This window comes from Hypanus sabinus, chromosome 3, assembly GCF_030144855.1.
Source record: "Hypanus sabinus isolate sHypSab1 chromosome 3, sHypSab1.hap1, whole genome shotgun sequence".
NCBI classification, from domain to species: Eukaryota; Metazoa; Chordata; class Chondrichthyes; order Myliobatiformes; family Dasyatidae; genus Hypanus; species Hypanus sabinus.
In genome coordinates, this window is record NC_082708.1 from 134,834,867 (window position 1) to 134,857,253 (window position 22,387).

General features: G+C 38.4%; 1 protein-coding gene across 1 annotated transcript in view; it reads right to left on the bottom strand.

The window, feature by feature from the left end:
- slc7a11 (solute carrier family 7 member 11) overlaps positions 1-22,387 on the bottom strand; it is a 158,725-nt gene that overhangs the window by 17,613 nt on the left and 118,725 nt on the right. The window contains exons 7-9 of the mRNA XM_059963389.1: positions 17,109-17,232; positions 9,826-9,929; positions 3,793-3,889 (exon numbers count right to left, since the gene is read on the bottom strand). Coding sequence (XP_059819372.1) covers positions 3,793-3,889; positions 9,826-9,929; positions 17,109-17,232 — 325 coding nt within the window. The remainder of the gene's footprint in view (positions 1-3,792; positions 3,890-9,825; positions 9,930-17,108; positions 17,233-22,387) is intronic.

Consider the following 22,387-nt stretch of genomic DNA (forward strand, 5'->3'; position numbering starts at 1 on the left):
ATTCCAAGCAACTTCTTTATAAGTCTCTTCTGTACCCTCTCTAGCTTCTATAACATGATAACCAAAGATGATGCACAATTCTTCAAGTGCAGTCTCACCAACAATTTCTATAATGGCAACGTAATATCTCTACTCTTAAACACAATGCACTGACTAATCAAGGCCAACATGTTAAATGTCTTTCTTAGTTCCGTCTATTTGCATTGCCACCTTCAGCGAACTGTACACTTGTACCCAGACCCCTTTATTGCTCAACACACGTCAGTGCGCTACCATTCCGTTTAATTTCTACCCTGATTTCAATGTCCAAAAGCATCAGTGCATACTTACCTAAGATGAAATTCATTTGCTATTCTTCACCCTATCTCCCCTACTGATCAAGATTTTTTGTAATTCATTGTAACCTTCTTCATTATCAACAAGACCTCTCATTTAGTATCATCAGCACAGTTGCTAATAGTGCATGAACATTCACATCTAAATCATTTACATAAATAATAAATAATAGAGGTTCCCACTCTGACCCCTGGGGCATCCCATAGTCATAAGCTTCCAGTCAGAGAATCGAACTTCAATCATCACTCCCTGGTTCCTATCAGAATTCTCAATATACTTTAGTAGCTCCCCTGAATCCCAGGTGACCCAATCCTTCAGATTAGCCTGTCACCTGGAGTCCTATCAAAGGCTTACTGACATATATATAGACAACATCCACTGCCCTGATTTCATCCAGCCACTTGATACCTCTTCAAAGAACTCCAAGAGTTTCACTAGACATGACCTCCCAAACAAAACTGTGCTGATGATTCCTGATCTTGACTATCCAAGTGATGGTTTCATCTTTTCCCTTAGAATTCGTTCCAGTAACTTCCCACAACTGAATCAGGCTCACTGACAGCCCTGTGGGTCCTTAAAAGGACTTAATATCTCTCCCTAGTCATGCTTTTACTGGTTTTGTTTTTACTGAAGATCCTCTTGGAATTTTTTTTTAACTCTGCCAACCAAATCCATTTCATACCCTTTTTTAGTCCTAATTTCACTTTTAAGCCTGCTCTTAAACTTTTTTATATTTGTACCCAGCCGCTTAAAAGTGATGTATGCTTCCTTTTTTATCTTACCAGAGCCTTGATATCTGTCATCAGCCAAGGTTCCCTGAAGTTGGTATGTCTACCCTTCACCCCAACAGGAATGTGTTGCTCCTGGACCTTTGATATGACCTTTTTAAAGGCCAACCACCTGCCAACTGTTCTGTTGCCTTCAAAAAGAGTTGCCCAGTCTACCCCAGCAAGATCCTGCCTTATGCTCTCAAAGTTGGCCCTGCTCAGGTTTTGCACTTTAATCTGTGGACCTGTTCTATTTATTTCCATGACAATTTAAAAACAAAAAGAATTGTGGTAATTGGAGCCAAAGTGCTCTGCAATTGCCACTTCATTTACTTAGCCCATCTATTCCTTAAGAGGGGGTCTCGTATTGCTCCTTCCTGAGTAGTTTCCTCAATTTTTCTGCATGGTTATAGATGGATATTAGAAGAGTAAAGCTCCTTGAAAGAGGCAACACAGGTAGATAAGGTGGTAAAGATGGTGTATAAGACACAGAAGCTGAATTAGGCCATTTAGTCTTTTGAGCCTGCTCCGATATGGTATACTTGCATCAGGGTTTTGAACATAAAAGTTGAGAAATCATGTTGCTGTACAGAATTTTGCTTACACCACGTTTCGAATATCATGTGCAGATGTGCTTACTGCAGGATGTTCACCAGAGAGTGTGAGTTATAAGGAAAGTTTTGAAAAGTTCGGATTTTTTTTTTCTCTGGTCCATTTGAAGCTGAGATTAGACAGATAGGTGAAGTGATTTTTTTTCCAGTGTGAAAACATCAAATAATTGATGGCATAATTTTAAGATGAAAGGGGAAGAGTTTAAGGGAATTGTTCAAGGGAGAGGAATAGGTGTCTGGAACATGCAGCCAAGGAAAGGTAGATACGAAGACATATGTACAAGGCATTTAGATAAGCAGATGAGTAGACAGGAACTGAAAGGATATGGACCATGTGCAGGTCCATATGGGTAAGGTTGGTATCATGGTTGCACAGACATTGTAGACTAAAGGGTCTGTTCTTATGCTATAGTGTTCTATGTTTCCCAACCACACATCAGAAATCTGAACTCCTTTTGTGCACCATTGTCTTGTGCATCATATTTTCAATCCTTTAGCATAACGTTCTGCGATATTCAGGAACCTTGGAGCCTCAGGCATATTCAGCCTTTTGAGTTTGCTCTGCAACACAATTGAATGCTAATATACACAACTTCCACTTAACAAAATTTAATCAAAATCTTTAAAATGTTAATTATCTGCAGACTTTTGGAAGATCAGGTTCCTATATCTAGTATGTGTGTGAAAAAGTGATTCCTCATAATTGCTCTTGATACAACAATTTTCTACAAATTTAGAAATGAAAAAAGTAGAAATATCACTGAAATGTGATCCAGCTGAGAGAAACCCTAGCAAGTCAATCTAAATTTTGTTCAAATTAAGTGTACAGGTGACCGATAATCAACTGATCCATCACAATATATTTGTTTTCATATTTTTTGATATAAATAATTGTAAAACCTGCTATATGAATTCCTAAGAACTTTTGTCTAAAAATGTTTGTGGGAGGCTACAACTTGTATGCTAGTGTGATTAATATACTAGTGCTTCATTTAATAAAAATGAATGTGTTAGAATCTCATGTTTATATACCAAAACATTATGTAATGATCAGTATTGTCATGATTGATCACTAAATTTTACCTGAATCAACAAATTTTAACACATAACACAATGCTAGCTTAATGGAATTTCATGGGTTTCAAAACTTGAATAGATTATTTTTGAATTAGCATCCCATAGTTGGGAGTATTTCAACACTATGACAGTGTTTCCCTGAAATTCAAATGTGTAGGAGGAGGGTATCAATTGTTGCAGAAGGGATTTTAGAATAGATTGATATTATTGTTACTGGGTTGTTGCTTTGAATTGTTCTCAAATCTAAATTTGTTCTTAAATGGGAATTTTTAATTTTAAATTGCACATAGTTTGATGAAATATTAACTATTCCTCTCTTCATACATACTGACTGCTGACTAAGTTTCCACATCCTGCTTAATTTTAATTCTGCGTACAGAAATGAAACAAAGCATTGTGAAAACAGCAAAATATGTTCATGAAATTTAAATTGCACTTTACACCAATCAATAATACCTGTAAATACAGATAATTAAAAAAAATACTTTCCCACAATCTCATTCATTTACACAATATAGCTTAATATTCTTTCTAAGGTTCCTGGTGCTATCTAAGACAGTGAAATCTTCCTGGAGAAGAGGGTTCATTGGGTTTCTCTAACAGGAAACATTATCACAGCTAGGCAAAGTCACTCTTGGTGATACTCACCAAGAGATCAGCTATTTTGAGCCAGACAACAACAGACATTTCCATTTCCTTTTAGACTCATAACTCCCTCTGAGCATTAAAAAAGTTATGAAAGCCAATGACATTGTCACTGAATATGTAATTTTCCCCACCATGAATAGATTTTGTTAGGTTAGATTTCCATTCTTTTTTATTCTCTCTCTCTCTCTCTCTCTCTCTGAACTTTGCCTGATCAAATGACAAGATATGCAACAATTCAGTGAAAAAGGTAATGCAGTGTTCCACAGAGAAAGTTAGTCCTCAGACAGGAAAATAAATTTATAAATAAATATTAGGTACTGAATGTGCAGCTAAATGTGTAGATCTTTTCTTACCAACACAATAGTAGCAGGAATAGGTGTGTGTCTACGAACATGGATCATAGACAGAATTTCGGGAAGGTGACCTTCTCGTGAAGCAACAAAAAACAATCTATTTGGTAGAAAAGATACAACAGATTATGAAACAGGTTTCTGGCAGGCTTGCCAATAAACAGCAAATGCAATGTAATATCCATGAGTTCATGCAGTTTGTTGAAATTCAATGATCTTTTTTTAAAACAACCATTTCACCTCAGATTTTATATATCAAATAAGTCACTTGCAATCTTTTTCATCTTAGCTGCCTGGATAAAGTACAACAAATGACTCAGGCTGCAATAAAATCATATTTGATTATATTTTTTCACCTGCTCAAATGAAAAATTTTATTCGGTACATCAGGAAAAAAATCTAATGCAATTTGGCTGCCTCCACTCAGAACAATTGATTTCACTTTGGTTCTGCTGCTGGTTCTATAACATTATCAGATGTTATTAAAAGAAGAGATTTTCTCACATATCTGTATGAGCATAAAAATAGCAGATGTTCAAAGAGCAATGGATTAAATAGCAACCTTTATTCCATCAGATTAATATGGATGAGAAACCAACCTGAATCTCAGGAGGAAAAGGAATTCAGAAGCATAACAGTGAAACTTTTCAAGTTTTACTTCAGAAGGATATTTAAACTACCCAGTTACATTTTTAAGACTGATTTTTAAATTAGATAGGAGGCCAGTTGTATTCCTACAGGAGATTAAGTTCCTGGACTAGGATAAGGAGTTATTGATTATTGATTGGTACCTTAAGTTTGCATTCCAATTTGGTAGTCCAGAATTTAAATTTATTCAACTAACTAAACTTGAAATTAAAGATACAAAATGGTAAAACTACTTGATTTGTATTTTGTCCGTCAGAGACAGAGATGTTCCATCCTTAAGTGCTAAGCTTCTATGTGATTCTAGAGCCAGCAATGTGGCTGACTCTTAACTGCTTTCTAAAGTAGTCTAGCAAACTACTTAGTCAGAACAGGATGGTCATAATGTTCATATCCCATAAAGAAATCGTTGAATATAAATACACTCTTGGCTGAAGTTTGCCAGTTCAGAACAGTCCAGAAAATAAATCTCCTTCTTGGGTGAGATCCTAAAGTAAGGAGGCAACAAGGCATCCGATCTCAACTGGAAAGATGCCAATGATAAATATGCTCTGTGCCCACTTTCTTAGGCACACCTGTACACCTGGTCATTAATGAAAACATCAGCCAATCATGTTGCATCAATTCAATGCACAAAAACATGCAGACATGGTCAAGAAGTTCAGTTGCTGTTCAGACCAAACATCAGAATAGGGAAGAAATGTGATCTAACTGACTTTGACTATGGAATGATTTTTGGTGCCGCACAGGGTGATTTGAGTATCTAAGAAACTGCTGCTCTGGGATTTTCACGGACAACCCTCTTTAGAGTTTACAGAGAACGGTACAAAAACAATAAAACATTCAGTGAGCAGCAGTTCTGTGGGCAAAAATGCCTTATTAATAATGAGGGAGATCAGAAGAGAATGACTAGACTGGTTTAATCTGAGAGGTAAGCGACAATGAATGAAATAACCACGCATTACAACAATGTGCAGAGAAAAAGCATTTCTGAATGCATAGCACATCAAACCTTGAAGTGGATGAGCTGCAGCAGCAGAAGACCACACTGGATTCTACTCCTGTACCTAGGAAAGTGGCCGCTGAGTGTAGTTTGTTAGCTGGGTGAAGTAATTGATACATAGATAATTCACATGCATTGATATACAAAAACTGATTCCTTGGTTTTAATTACTTTTTCTTGGTAAGCAATAGTTCCTTGTTTAACAAATTCTGCATTTTACTTGTAAGCTGTTCATTCTATTATTAAAATCATATTTGAATACTTGCGAAGTTGCAGCTACACTTTTCACAGAAATGTAGCTGCGGTTAATGTTATTTAATGTAAACTACTGTGTATGTGTACTTGTGAATAATTTAATTCTTAATATGTGAGCAATAAGATAGTGTATGTTACGGATTTTAAATTTTAGTTCAAAGATAAAGTAACTGATAAGTCAAGTATCTTTAAAATGTTAATCCATTTTTGCTACTTTAACATCCGATTTAGAACCTCCACATATCTACTGTCAAGTATGGCTCCTGCATTTTACTGGAAAGCTCAAGATGGCAGTTTGGCTTGAGAGACAAAGGTTTCTAAGGCTTTCAAGTACAGAACCTCCTCCATACATGAAATGATTTATATTGAAGAAAATGAATTTTTGCTAAGCCACTGACAATGGAATGACATGGGTTTGTCATCGAAATTTCAATTTCTGTCTCAGGAAAATGATGGCTATATCAGCATATCATTCTTTCAATGTCTGTATACTTAACTAATCTGCATGCTTTACTGTCTAATATGCATTAGATCATCTTGGAGCTAGCAAAAAAATTGTGTTGTAAAATTGCTTGAATGAGTACTCACTTAGAATCTAGATTGCACTATTATGGAAACACATTTGCATAACTTTGCATAATATCCCAGTTCAGGTAAAGCTCATAATCATTGAAAGATTAAACATGTTGGAAACCTTTAGCCATGTAATCGGGGGTATTGGTTAGGCTTTTCATTATTGTTCAAAAATTATACTTTGTATCAAAACAGCAAGCAATCTATGGAACACAGCAACAATAATAAATTTACAAGTATAAAATTTGCCAAGGTGTTTCTAAGTTGGCAATGTGACTATAAACCACCAGGTATATCATCAGCTATCAATGTTAAATGGAATGATAAAATATACAATGTAAGATTTAATTTGAGTTTAACCTCCCAAAATATTTTACCTGTTCAGTCTACATTATGTTACAATAAGAAAAATAGGCTGTGCAGTATCTTCATATCTACTTTTAAGAGAGGCTACCAAGTTCCCTACATCCCTGTCTTCTGAGCTCAGTGTGCTAAGGGCAAGCAAGCTTTGGTTCCTTGGAATCATGGTTCCCAGATCTTGAATATAAAGTTTTATTCAGTACTTCAGAACGCTGCTTTCAAGAGAGGTCAATTATGTTAATGCATCACTACATTACCAAATTGTTTTTTTTTCAAAGTTCAAGCCTGTGCTTACTGGAAGCATATGCAAGGCCATGGGGTAATAAAGCATGGGTCCCTGTTAATTGTTTCCTTCTGCTTGCACTTCCTGGACCTGTAAGTCATGCCCAGCTTGTCAGATAATTTCACATGTATAAATGGAAAATGACTCACATTGGGTTAGCTACAGGTTGTCCCTGGATAACAGCAGTATGTATAGGGTGGTGGTGAATATGCATAGCTTGGGTTGAGGTGCTTGACGTTGCGGTGTCCGCTGAGCTTGGCAATTAGCTTGCAGACGTTTCATCACCGGTTGAGGTGACATCCTGAGTGCGCAGTTGTTGAGAAACACCACTAACAGTGCACTGAGGACACCACCTCGACTGGTGGCGAAACCTCTGCAAGCTAATTGCCAAGCTCAGTGAATACCACCATGTCAGAAGTATGTATGTTTATTAGACATTTGAATTTGATAATATTTGTATGTCAGGATGTTCATAAAATGAGCATTCTTAACCTGGGGCCGCTGGTACATTAGAGAGCAAATTTCAATCAATAGTGAGGGAATCCGCAGGGGAAAGGTTGTGTTCAAAATTGCTGGAAATTAATTACTTAAACATCAGAAAGTCCAGGAGATCCACATAAGTACTGTCAAAAATATAGACTTCGACTTCACTGGAAATCCAAATCTGTCAGTTTGGTTTCAGAACCTGTCAGTAAGACCAAGGCTTCCATGTACAGCACATGTGTGGAGGTCCTGGTGCACTCTGTCTACATTTTCAGTGCCAGGGTGATCAAGCAGCACTGATCTGTCTGTCACTATAGCTGTAAATCCAAGCTAACCCTCTTTATTTGACTCATACTCCTCAACTTTCCAGGATTTCCAAGGATTTATAGCTTATCAATTTTTAGCTCTAATGAAAAGTCTTGGTTTGAAATATTGACTGTTTATTCTTCTCTGTAGATATTGCTGAACCTGCTGAGTTCCTCCAGGATTCTGTGTGTGCTGGTCAATATTTCCAGCATCTGCAGAATCTCTAAAATTTTAAGATTAAGATTTTAAGATTAACTTTTTAGTTGTCACGGGTACATTGAAATATTAAGTGAAATATGTTGGTTACTTCATATCAAATCAGCAAATATTGTGCAGGGTAGCCTGCAAATATCGCCATTCTTTCAGTGCCAAAACAGCATGCCCAAAAATATTCCGTTTATGACAAATTTGGCTTTGCAGTTATATGGATCCTGGACTTGCTGATGTTAAAATTGCTGAGCTCCTGTGTTTTGGAGCAGAACTGTCAATTTTTTGGCAAGAACATCAAGTCTAACATTTGCTTCAAATGTTTATGTTCAATGAAACACTGATTTAAGAAGAAGTAGACCAGAACTTGGACATTATAGGTTGAATATCACCATTTAAACATAGATTGTGAATCATTTAGCTTATACCAGCATGCCACTCAATTTAATAATAATTTTTTTGTTGAATCTTTGCCTGGCATGATAGCCTCTCCCATTAATGTGGAAAATCTCTTCTGGGTAAAAACAGCAAAAGGATTGAAAACCCTACTGATTTCAATGAGTTTTGTAATTCTGTCAATTAAAAAACTATTGTGAAGGTTTGCTTATTTTTACATGTTTGTGTTTGTTTTAGTCGAGTATTTGTTTAAAAAGACTTTTATGTTTTTGATTATTTATTATATCAGATGTGATATAAAATCTTTAAAAAATTACAGCCAACAAAACTGTTTGCAGGTTTTCAAGATTTGGTAAGACTGCATATGGAGAATTATGTTTAGTTTTGGTTACCCTATTACAGGAATGATGTCATTAGGAGTGTTGCCATAATCTAAGGCTTGCATTATAGGGAAAGGATGGGCAAGCTAGGACTTTACTCCTTGGAGAACAGGAGGTGGCAGGACAACATTACAGAGGTGTATCATCATGGAGGGCACAGATAGAGTAAAGGCACACCATCTTTTTTTTTCAGCAGAAGGCCGCTAAAGGCAAGAGGTTTAAGGTAAGAGGAAAAGCGTTAAGGTGAGTGCACTGGAGGATGGAGGTACGGAGGTGGCCTGTCCTGGGGGGGCGTGTGTGTGTGTGTGTGTGTGTGTGTGTGTGTGTGTGTGTGTGTGTGTGTGTGTGTGTGTGTGTGTGTGTGTGTGTGTGTGTGTGAGTGTGTGCGCGTGCTGTTGTTCTGCTGAAGATGGTTTGCATACTCCATTCGCTCCAGAATGTGTGGAACATTAGCAGGCTGCTTCCAGCACGTCCTCTTCAGTTGTGTTGATTGTTAACATAAAAGGTGCATTTCACTGTATGTTTTGATGTGCACATGATAAATAAGTGACTCTGAACCTGAATCTGAGAGGCAACTCCTTCATGTAAAGGATGGTGCATATATGGAGTTACCAGAAGAAGCGGTTGATGCATGAACAATAACAGCATTTAAAAGGCACTTGGACAGGTACAAGGCTAGGAAAGGGTTAAGAGGGTTATGGGCCAAGCATGGAAAAATGGGCAGCTTTGTCAGCATAGATGAGTTGTGAAGAAAGGCCTGTTTCCATGCTGTATCACTGCATGATTTCACAATTCCCTTTCAACACTGAGTTTCTTTATAATGCCAGTAAAGGGCTTGCTGCCGACAATGCCACCGTGCTGGAGCTCCGTATGCTTGTGGCTAGCAAGATGGCCACCTTAATGTGAACCAGCTGAGAATGAGTAGGGTGGAGAGAGATAGATTTCACCATCTGCAGTGATTCTAGGAATGACAATCCCCATAAGCTAGTTCTAACCCGTTGGTTTTCAGCCATGGCACCATAGAGCATGTGTTGATCCCCATTATTTTAAAGGATTCATGATACAATATTTTGTGAACTCCTCATTCCCATATCATCTGGATTCATTGGCCCCATCAAACAAAATAAAAATGACTGAATTCTTACCTGGAAACTGCAAAGATACCTCCATTCATAGACCCAAAGCAGGAAAGAGCTACAAAAACTGGCACTGCTATGGAGAATTTGCCCATCAGTCGTTCTGCAAAGGTCTAATCAATCAGAGTGCAGTTAAAATCAATTTTGTAGTTAGTTGTTTAGCTAGCTATATTAACAATTACAGTGGCAATTGAATATTTTGTTCTCATATAATGTGGTATATGAAAATGTAAATGTAAGTACAAAAAATATAGTGGTCTTAAAGTTCTTTACAGAAGCCCCCAGCCTCTGGCAGGACACAAGTGTAACATCTTAGCAAATACCCTTCCTCCCATAAAGATTAATTAATTATGCTTTTGTCATCAGTCTTCTGTGAATTCCTTCAATCTGTGTGGCTTCTTTCACAGTATTGGAGGGTGGGAAAGGCTGAGTGTGTGTGGGGGGGGGGGGGGGGGGTAGGTGCTTTCTTTGTTCACCTGATCTTTAGTGGGGTGTGGATTTCAGTTAAGCCAATGTATATGCAGGCAATGAGTATTTCAATAACCACCATTTCTGAAAGTAAAAACAAGAAAAATAGGAATAAATTTCTTCCCCTCTGCTCTGCCACTTCTTGAATGAACCATAAAGCTATTTACATTGTGGGGTGAACTTCCAAGTGATTATTCCAAAATTCTTCATAAGTGCAGCAAATTCTATATTTGGCTGAGGCTCTCCATTGATCGGGATTGACCGTGGATGTTGGATGCCAGCTGTCTACACAATATGCACATCAGAGTAGTATGATATGGAGAGCACGCTGTTGCCAATGTAATAGGCTTCCCCTCTCTACACGGTTGATGAATCCAAAGGAACGGTACAGACCGATACAGTTTGGCCGCAGTGGTGTCACAGGAATTGGCAGTCAGTGTTGAACTCAACCTAGGGCTACCTCCGGGACTCCAGTTCCAGATTTTTCCTCGGGATTACTCCTGAAGCCATCCCAATGAGTGGGTATAGTCCCAAGGCATCGGAAATTTATCATCAAAGTTTTCCCTCTCCAACCATGGGTGATGATTCCCATCTGCCCAAAGTGACTGGTTTTAAGGAACCAGTACCCTGCCTTTGCTCCTTCTTCTGTCAGTAGAAACAGTTCCACCAGGTTTAGTACCTAAGCCACATGTGAAGGCCAGGAGCTGGACGTGGTTGTCAGAGGTGATTTGAGATGGATGCCATCGGAGCATTTAGTAGGTAGTGGGAGCTTATCCTCACTCCCATTCCTTGGCTATAAGAATTCTGTATGATCTACAGAACATTTACCTCATGATGTTTAGAATTAGCGTCTTAGGGTCACACTGTATGGAAACAAGCCATTCAGCCCATTGATTCTGTGCTGACCATCAATCTCTTATTTACTGCCATCTCATTTTATTCTCCCCATATTCCAATCAATCCAACACCCCTCCCTTAATCTGTTTTTGGGTAGAACTCAAAAATAGGAAGAGTGTAATCACTCTGAAGGGATTGTACGACAGACCCCCCATAATAGCCACTGATACATTTAGGAACAGACATGCAGGCGGATTAACAAAAGGTATAAAAGTAACACCTAATATAAACTGGGACCTATTTAGTGCAAATGGATATGATTGGGCAAAATGTGTTTGGTGTATCCAGGTGGGTATATAGATAGTCCATCAAGAGGACCAACTGTACTGGGTCTGGTGTTGGGTAATGAACCTGGCCAGGTGACTGACCTTTCAGTAGGTCAGTAACTAGGGAACTTTGACCACAATTCCTTAAGTTTTAAGATAACTGTATCTTAAATTTGAGGGAGGGTATTAAAATGGAGCAGGGTAAATTACAAGACCATTAGGGAAAGTTATTTGGGAACAGCTGCTTTTGGGTAAGTCTACATCTGATATGTGGAGGGTGTTTAAAGACCAACTGCACAGAGTATAAGACAGGTTTGTTCTTGTCAAGAAGGACAAGGATGGGAACCTTGGATGTTGAGAATTTAATCAAGAAGAAAAAGGAAAAGTATGTAAAGTTTAGGAAGCTAGAATCAAACAGAGCTCTAAAAGATTATAAAGAAGCCAGAAAAGAACTCAAGAAGGCAATTTGGAAAGACCAGAAGGGCCATGAAAAGTCCTTGGCAAAGAGAATCCCAAGGTAATCTATACAGACATCAGGAGCAAAAGGATAACCAGGGAGAGCGGGACCACTCAATGATAAAGGAGGGAAAATTTGCTTGAATAAAAAAGGATGTGGATGAGTCCTTATTGATGTGGATGATAGGGAGATCAGTACTAAGGGTATGAATGTACTTGGACATTCTGAAGTAAAGGAGGAAGGTTTAAGGAGAACTAGGGATAAGCCTGGAAACCAGTGAGCCTCATGTCAAAGGTAGGGAAGTTACTGGAGAGATAGAGTTGATATGCATTTGGAAAACCATGGCTTAATTAAGGAGAGCCAGCATAGCTTTGTGCAATGTAGGTCATGTGTTGCAGACTTGATTGAGCTCTTTGGTAAGGTGAAAAATGTGTTTGATGAAGGTAGAGCTGTGGATATTGTCTACATAAATTTTAGTAAGATGTTTGACAAAGTCCCTCAGGGAGCCTCATCTATAAGAATAAGATGCATGTGATCAATTGTGAATTGGCTATTTGGTTTCAAACCTGGCTCACCAATAGGAGACAGAGGCTATTGGTCAAAGGGACTAATTATAGCTGTAGCCTGTAATTGGTGGTGTTCCACAGAGATCTGTACTGGGACATCTGCTGCTGTGATATATATAAATGACCTGGATGAAAATATCAATGGGTTGGTTAGTAAGTCTGCAATTGATACAAAGATTGGTGGTGTTGACAATATTTTAGATGACTGGCAAAGAATACAGTGAAATATAGATCAGTTGCTTATATGTTTGGGCAAAGAAATGGAATATGGAGTTTAACATGGCCAAGTGTGAAGTGTTGCACCTTGGTAGGTCAAATGTAAAGAGACAATACACTATTGAGGGCAAGACCCTTAACTGTGTTGATGAACAGAGGGATCTTGTGTTCCAAGGTCATATCTCCCTGAAAGTGGCTACACAGGTTGATATGGAGGTTAAGAAGGCATACTGTATGGCATGCTTACATCTATTGGTCAAGGCATTGAGTTCAAAAGTCAGGAAGTTATGTTGCAGCTTTATAATACTCGTGTTAGGCTGCATCTGGAGTATTGCATACAGTTCTGGTTGCCCCACTATAGGAAGTATGTTGAGGCTTTGAAGAGGCTGCAGAAGAGGTTTACCAGGATTCTGCCTGGTTTAGAGGACATGTGTCATCACAAGAGGCTGGACAAACTTGTGTGGCTTTCTTTGGTGTGGGGGAGGTTGAGGGGAGATCTGCTAGAAGTTTACAAGATTATGAGAGACATAGATAGAGTAGACAGGGAGTATCCTTTATCCAGGGTTGAAATGACTAATATCAGAGGGCAAACATTTAAGGTGATAAGGGGTAATTTTAAAGGAAACGTGAGGGGCAAGTATTCACACAGAGAGTGGTGGATGCCTGGAACGTGCTGCCTGGGGTGATGGTAGAAGCAGATACATTAGGGACTTTAAAGAGATGTTTAGATAGGCACATAAATGTGAAGAAAATGGAGGCATATGGACAATGCGTAGGTAGAGGAGATTAGTTCAGTTAGCCATTTGATTACTAATTTGATTGGTTCAGCATAACATTGTGGGCTGAAGGGCCTATTCCTGTGCTGTACTGGTCTTTGTTCTATGTTCTCTGAATGGATGGACAAATGGCTCATCTGTTCTGTGATCTAATTTCAGTCTACTGTAGAAGTTCAACAAATATGCCAAATTTGTTTTAAGGAACACAAGAGATTCTGCAGAGCAACACACAGAAAGTGCTGGAGGAAGTCAGGAAGGACTGTTTGGGGCCCTGAATAGAGGTGAGGGAGGAGGCGAATGGGCAGGTGTAGCATTTCTGTTGCTTGCAGGGACATGTACCAGGAGGGAGATTAGTGGGGTGGGACAGATGGACAAGGGGATTATGGAGGGAGCGATCCCTGTTGAAAGTAGAAAGCAGAAGGTAAAGGTATGTTTGGTTGTAGGATTTCTTATTGTAACATAATGTAGACTGAACAGGTAAAATGTAGTTGTAGAGAATGTGTTTGGTGCAGAGGACCATGGGCTGATAAGTTTTAAAGAAATCATAATTGAATTTACATAATGTAGTTTTGGAGATTCCAAACTACAGCTACTTTATTGGGTGTAAAATGTTGACAAAGCTGTGATTGATATGCAGCAGAAAATACAATAATCAGTTTGTATGTTTATCAGCAATATTGAATGAGGAATGAATATACACGTTTGTAAATCTCACACTCCTCTTCAAAATAATGCTATAGAACCACAGAACACTACAGCACAGTACAGGCCCTTCAGCCCTCCATGTTGTGCCGACCCATATAATCCTTAAAAAAAAGTACTAAACCCACACTACCCCATAACCCTCCATTTTTCTTTCATCCATGTGCCTGTCCAAGAGGCTCTTAAATACCACTGATGTTTTAGCCTCCACCACCATCCCTGGCAAGTCATTCCAGGCACTCACAACCCTCTGTGTAAAAAAAAAACTTACCCCTGATGTCTCTCCTAAACTTCCCTCCCTTAATTTTGTACATATGCCCTCTGGTGTTTGTATTGGTGCCCTGGGAAACAGGTACTGACTATTCACCCTATTTATGCCTCTCATAATCTTGTAGACCTCTATCAAGTCCCCTCTCATTCTTCTACGCTCCAAAGAGAAAAGTCCCAGCTCTGCTAAACTTGCTTCATATGACTTGTTCTCCAAACCAGGCAACATCCTGGTAAATCTCCTCTGCACCCTCTCCATAGCTTCCACATCCTTCCTATAATGAGGTAACCAGGATTGAACACAATACTCTAAGTGCGGTCTCACCAGAAGTCTCACTGGAGAATTCACCTTGGAGCGAATACTCTAACAATGCATCACTCCCTCAATATTGTATTGGATATTGAAGTTCTTGAGTAGGATTTGAATGAGAAACCTCCTGAGCCATAAGCATGGATACTCGCAATTAAGCCATAGTTGTTAACGTTTCAGTAAGATAATGGCAATATTTGGGCAGTTAAAAAGTAATCTCAACTATGCTTGAGAGCACAATCAAAATAGTTTGTATTTCAGCAGCCAATAACTAGCAATCTTATTTCGAGAGGCTATAGGGATAATTGATGTGAAAAATGGAAACATTCACGTTGATCCGTTAGGTGCTTGTTCAGATTGCTGTTACATTCATAAATCGAGCAGAAGTGAAAGAAATTTGGTCTATTTCTAATCAACAATGTCCCGCTTAGTGGCGCAATAATATTAGCGTCAGACTCTGGAGCGAAGGTTCCCGAGTTCAAATCCAAGTCGGGTTGAGCATTGAGCTAGCAACTCGACCTCGTAAAAACAAGAATAGCTTGCTACGGAAACACTGTACCCTGATAACTCCACTGCCGAGTTAAGGGCTATTCTTCTTCTCTAATCAACAATATCCCTGATTTTGGGTTTTTAAATGTTGCCACGAGATACAAATCCACATCATTCACTTTGATGAGTTCATGTATAAAAGCAAAAAAACACACCCTCCACCCAACTACAGTGAGATACAATTGAAATAGTTGAATACAAATGTTTTGATAGGCATTGCAGGAAGTTAAAATGACTGGAGGCCTGTGACTAGAGGTGTGCCGCAGGGATTGATGCTATGCCCATTGTTGTTGTTATCTATAGTAATGATGTGACTGTTAATGTGGTAAATTGGATCACAAGATTTGCAGATAACATTAAGGTTGGAGGCATAGTAGACACTGAGAAAGGGGGATCTGGACCAGTTGGACAAAGGGACTGAAAGCAGGCAGATAGAATTTAAAATAGTCAAGTATGCAGTGTTGTACTTTCGCAGGACAAACCAGGATAGGATAAATACATTGACTGGTAGGGCACTGAGGTGTGTTGTAGAACAGAGGGGGTCTGGGAGTACAGATCCATAATTCCTTGTAAGTGGCATCATAGGAAGTTAGGGTCGAAAAGAAAGCTTTGCCTTCATAAATCTGAATACTGAGTACAGGAGTTGACATGTTATGTTGAAGTTGTATAAAACACTGGTGATACCAAACTTGGAGTATTGTTTGCAGTTCTGGTCACCTACCTATGGAGAAGCTATCAATAAGATTGAAAGAGTACAGAGAAAGTTTACGAGGATGTTGCCAGGAATAGGTCGAATAAGTCAGGAGTTTATTACTGGAGTGTAGGGGATTGAGGAAAGATTTGATAGAGGTATACAGAATTATGAGTAGTATGGATAGGGTAAATGCAAGCTGGCTTTTTCCACTGAGGCTGGGTGAAACTAGAACTAAAGGTCACAGGGTGAAAAGTGAAATATTAAGAAGAACCAGAGGGGGAACTTCTTCTTTCAAAGAGTGGTGTGAATGTGGAACCAACAGTCAGCAGAAGTGCTAGATGCAGGATTAATTGCAATGTTTAAGGGAATTTTGGATAAGTACATGGAGGGATATGGAGGACTTTGGTCCAGGCATGGGTTGATGGGACCAGGCAGAATAACAGACCAGCAAGGACTAGATAGGCTGAAGGGATTGTTTCTGTTCTATGACTCTCAAATCTTTGAGGATCCATAGGACATTAGCAGAGACTGTTAGAGTCCACGCTTTCTCCCCAGACTAACTTGCTCTTTAATATGCTCTCCAAATGTTCAACATGTGTTTTATTTGCACTAAAGTCACATAGTCATGATGCTCATTGTTTAACTTTAGTGGACACTCTGTTATTTTGTCTATTTGATGTCTGCAATGGGTAGAATTGGGCAAGATAACAGGCTGAACATTTTATGTTCGAAGTTCAAGGAATAAGTGAAAGTACTCCTACATCATACTAGGCTTCAGCAACTGAGATTCCCAGTTAGATGTATGACCTCCTCCAGCTTTGTTAACTAAAATGTCATTTTATGGATCTTCTATTCACGTAAATGATGCCGTTTTTGATCTTTCAGATCTTGTCAATCCTACTGTTGGTTAAACAAGTCTTCATATTCCCTTATACTTTATCACACTATTGTGTAAAGTAAAATAACAAGAATGATGTTTTCCATAAAGCCTTATTTTAGAGAGCCAAGCTTCCATGTGAATCTTGCAATGCATTTTTGAAGCTATTTGAAACTGAAATATATTTGAAATATTTGAAAATGACTCTTTTGCATAAATTTGATTAGTTAATATCTGTATAACTTACCACAGCTACTGCTTCTGAAGCCAAAAGCTCTTCGGGGCTCATTATGACAAAATAGGCAACATTTGTTAATACATAGCCAACCGTGACAACCGCCATTGAAATGCAGATTGCAAGAGGTATATTTCTGGAAGAAAAGAAAGTTTGACAATATTTTAGCTAGATACTCTGAAGTTTTATTATGCAAGCACTATACTTCCTCAAGCAAATGTTGAGAAAACATAGTCCTTGCACAATAACTGAATTATATTTTGCAAAAGCCACTATGTTTTAATAATGCATATAGTTTAACAACCCCAACAGTAGCTAATTGATATTAATTCCTGTTGATTACATTGCATTCACGATCTTGTGAATCATATCTGAATCTTATCAGAATGATTGCTCTGCCCTATCATTATTAATTTTTCTTCATGGGTACTATAATTACTATGTTTTCAGAAAGGCTGTAATTAGTATATTCGGTTGGTCCATAATCATATTATTTTTACACTTACATTTCAATCATTAGGTGAATTCAATTGTACACTCATAATTTTACTGTTATATTGTTTTCATTCTTGTGACTTTGTATACTTTAAACACATTCAATTATACAATACATGCATTCAAGTGTTCTACAAATATTATGTGTTCAGTTTTATTCAGTTATATCTGTTGCATTGTATTGCAATCATTGCCATGGATTTTTATATACAATGGTTTTATCATGTTATTGATAGGTTTAGTTTAATCAAATACTTGTTTACCAGTAGCAGCATCCAGCATGCTAATTTATTTCCTTCTGTTGGCTTGTATTTTGCAAGGAGATAATACGTAAATTGACTTTTTCATTCAGTAAGATCAATACTACAGAGATGTATGGACCACTGCAGTGACCTGAATAGCTTTCTCACACACAAAATATCCCATTGCTTCTCTGTGTATCTCAGTGGATGATACTTCCTATGATGTCCCTGTGCTATACATTACCACAGTGAATGAGATGTATCTGAGATCTATTATTCTGAGTAATTGGCATTCCATTTTCGCAAATTCCATCTTCTATTCCATGCAGATATGTTCTATAGCAATCTGCAGACAATGAGCAATAGTTCAGCAGCTGGAGTTCCGAATCTCCACTCAAATTGTAAAGGTATTCAGGGTATCTGGACGTGGCAAGTAGTGCATAATTCTGAAGTATAAATTATTGGGCTAGATTGACCCAACCACTGCCAGCGTTCAATTGCACCACTGGATTTAAATGTTTCTGGATAGACAAGCCAGTTAAGAGGATATGCCTGAGATCTAACATTTCTTATTTTTGCATCTATAAAAGAGGCTAGCCATGGAAGAGTTTTGCAGAGTTCCTGATCTCTAGCAGGAAGAATATGCTGGATTGCTGTGGTACAACTGCAAGTACATGTGAAATGACACTCACTTTGATAATCAGGGTGACTCAAACAAATTTATCACAATAAAGCTAAAATAGTAAAGTATCTCTTTGCCTCTTAGATAACTGATGGAGTCGGCTCTTTACTGTAGGTAAGGTTTTGGTACTTTTGCAAGCCCTCAGTTGTTAGCACTCTTGCAACCTTTTAATAAATCACTAAGTTGGGCACCATGTCACCCTAAACCCTACCAATGTCATAACTCATTAATAAAGGATATCAGCAGAGATATCAGCTTTCTCCCCTACTACCAGAGAGTGATAGTAACCAGCCTATCACTAATCCCTCTGGTCTCTGGTCCATCTATACTTCTTGCACAATCACACTTCACAATCCTTCACAAAGGTTAAGACTAAATAGTGTGGTTCCCTGCCTTCTGGGAAGATACAGAAAAAGTAACAGCTGTAGATTTTTAGTCTGCCAGAGCTAAAGTGTACAGATAGACCTGCTGGCAAAAGATGATAAGGTGTATAATATTCCCTGTTGAGCCTTAACTAATTGATAATTAATCACATATGGTCCCAATTCAATAACTGTATTTTCCAAGCTCCAAATGAATTCTTCATTATCTAAATGTCAACAATTAAGTTGCAACAAACACTCCCACTGCATGAATTATTCGGCAGCATATATAGATAATTCTATTCAAGGTTGTCATGACAGCCAGCTTTTTAAAATTTCTTTGCAAATGGATCAGGAACAATCACAATATGTCACAAGTACCAACTCTGAGCAAATCTATTGCTTGGGCTTCTATTTAAAGCAAGAACAGCCAATTCCATTAATACACATTAAAGTAAACATTCTTGTACTAAAATGTTTGCTAAATTGACAGAGGAAGCTACGGTGGCAAAACTAAAAAAGATGAGGAAAAATCCCTCATGAAATATTAACATTGTTGGTTTTGCCATAATTACTGATTAATCTGTTGAGTATTTCCAACATTATATTTTTGTTTTGGATTTCAAGCACCTACTATTTTTGTCTTTTCATCTTGATATCCATTGACTGCAGTAAGGAGTTAAAAAATGGTTGTCCTTTTGGGTAAAGAAAGCTCCAAGATGAATCATGATAATAAATGGGTGGGGAAGGAAAATCACCACACTAGAAACTCGAAGGGGTAGACTTCCTGCAACTTCCAGTACAGTAAGACCTGATTAAAGGTGGCCTGAAACCAAACTGATGTATTTTGTATCAGTCCAAACAATAAATAACTCTTCAAGGCATTATTTATGACAAAAGGTTAGAGCATGCATCTGGAGTGAGTTATAGAATTGAAAACAATATTGGCTTGTTGGTAGGAGGTAGTGGATGGTAATGGAAAGTTGTTTTTCAGATTGGAGGCACATGACCAGTGGAATACGTTTCGGGCCGAGAAGGGTATCAGCCCATAATGTTGACTGTTTATAGCTCTCCATAGATGTTTCCTGACTTGCTGAATTTCTCCAGTATATTGTGTGTGTTGCTCTGGATTTCCAACAGCTGCAGAATCTCCAGTATTAACCTAGATACACACCACTGCCTATAAGTTGCTGTTTTGTTCTAATTGCATGAAAGCAATTGCACCATTTAAATGTCCCATTAACATTGCAATTCTGCATTTCAATATTCCTAGGATAAGTATCATTCTCATAAATAATCCTTTGTATCTGTTTCAGCCTGCACTAACCCACTGAATCTATATAAAAACCTTGCTGTTACTGGTGAAGTCTTCAGATCATTTCAGAGGGCTCGCAGTTGTAATCTCAGAAGGCAGCATAATAGAAGTGGTGCTAATAGTGCAAATGCTGCTTCCAGAATGGTAACTAAAAAGATGAGACAGGAGTGCAAACTCATGGATTTGAACAGGTTAGGACTAGGCACTCCTAACAGGAGGTATGTTCTTTGTGCAAACGTGTCACAAAAATACCCTCCACAATACCCTCCAGGTATCAATGGCAGTAGTTGCTACAGAGGTTTCCATACTCTGTAGAAAACATAAACATATGAGGGCCCGAACTGTGCAAGCCTTTAATGCAGGCAATTGCCTAATGTGTGGGCTGAAAGGAAAGTAAAAAGTCTCCAGTCCTTCAATATGGAATTTCCACTATCTCCCTAACTGAGAAGGGACCGTCACACTGTGATAGATAACCAGCATTCTGGGATAATCCAGAAGATAAGAGATCACCATGACCTGACTGTTTGGGCAGGTACACTGATAAGCATGTATTTGAGCAACAAAAATGGAACATTAAAACACAGTAAACACAGTTGACATTTTAATATCCATTAAGGTCAATCTACCACTCCCTCCTACATAACCTTCATTATTTTTACATCTACGTGTCTAATCAATGAGTATCTTAAAGTTTCTTAGTTTATCTCTGTTACCACCCTCCGGCACTGCATTCCATGCACCTACCATTCTCTGCAAAAACTCCGTTGACACCCCTTCTATACTTTTCTCCAATCACTTTCAAATCCATTCAATCTATGCCTCTTATCATCTTATCATCTTATCACCTCTATCAAATCACCTTTCATCCTCCTTCGCTCCAAAGAGAAAAGCTCTAGCTCCCTCAACCTATTCTCATAAGGCAAGTTCTCTAATCCAGGCAGCATCCACTGTACCCTCTCTGAAGCTCCACAGCATTCCTATAATGAGGCAACCAGAACTAAACATGCAACTGCAAGTGTGGCCTATCCAGAGTTTCATAGAGTTGTAACATTATCTCACAGTTCTTGAACTGAATCCCTTGACTAATAAAGGCCAAAACGTAATAAACCTTCTTAATCACCCAATCAACTTTTGCAGCAACTCTTAGAAATTGTACAAGGTGACAAGTCTCAGTGCTGACAAAGAAACCAAAGTAAGAACAAACCTTTCAAATACATTAGTAACTTGGTTCATGCTCAGTGTTTCCACAAATGATCATGTTTCTGGATCTAAGTATCCTGCCGAAACATGGATGTGGTGCTACCAGTTCCCAGAAATGTCTCCAACACACCGTGCTGGCCCAGTTGTGGACCTGAACCACATGTCTCATCATCTGCTTCAATCCCTCCAAAACAGGCAGCCACTATACATTGAGCTGAGGGCCATTCAATGGCAGACGATAAAACAAGCCTCTAAACATGTATCATCAGGCTCAAGGACAACTTCTATCCCACTGCTATCAAACTCGTGAATGGAGCTCTTGCACGATGAGATAGATTCTTGGTCTCATAGTCTACCTTGTTGTGATATTACACTTTATTATTTACATAAACTGCTCTTTCTCCATAGCTTTTACTCTTTATTCTGCATTGTTGTTGTTTTACGTTGTTCTACCTCAATGCACTGTGGAATGATTCTGATCTCCCTAAATAGTATGCAAGACAAGCTTTCCACTGTATCCTGATATTTGTATTCTGACAATAATAAAGCAATACCAGGGCATTAATAAAGGGAACGGAGTCACATTCAGTTCTTGTCACAACATCATGCAGCAATGAAAAGGGCAGGGCTTCATGACAGATGTATTACACAGGAAAATGAAGCCAGCGACAATTAACTTTCTTCAAGTGCAATAGAGTATATGTTTGTGAGCATTGAAATGGGAGGCAGCAGTTACCGCAATGATTCAGCTCTCTGCTGCATTTTCAGGGAAATAGTGTTAGTAAAAGTTGGTTCCCCTGTTAGTAAATAAAAAGTGTAATTTTTCAGACCATTGAGTTTGAAAATCACACTTGAGATGAATGTTGATCAATGCACTTTTTTTTACAAAATTGGGTAAGATTTATGATGGCAAAGGTTTGTGTGCCTTCAAAAATCCCAGTAATAAGCTGGGCATGACGTTCTGCTGAGTGCTAAGGGGATAGAAATGGGGCCAA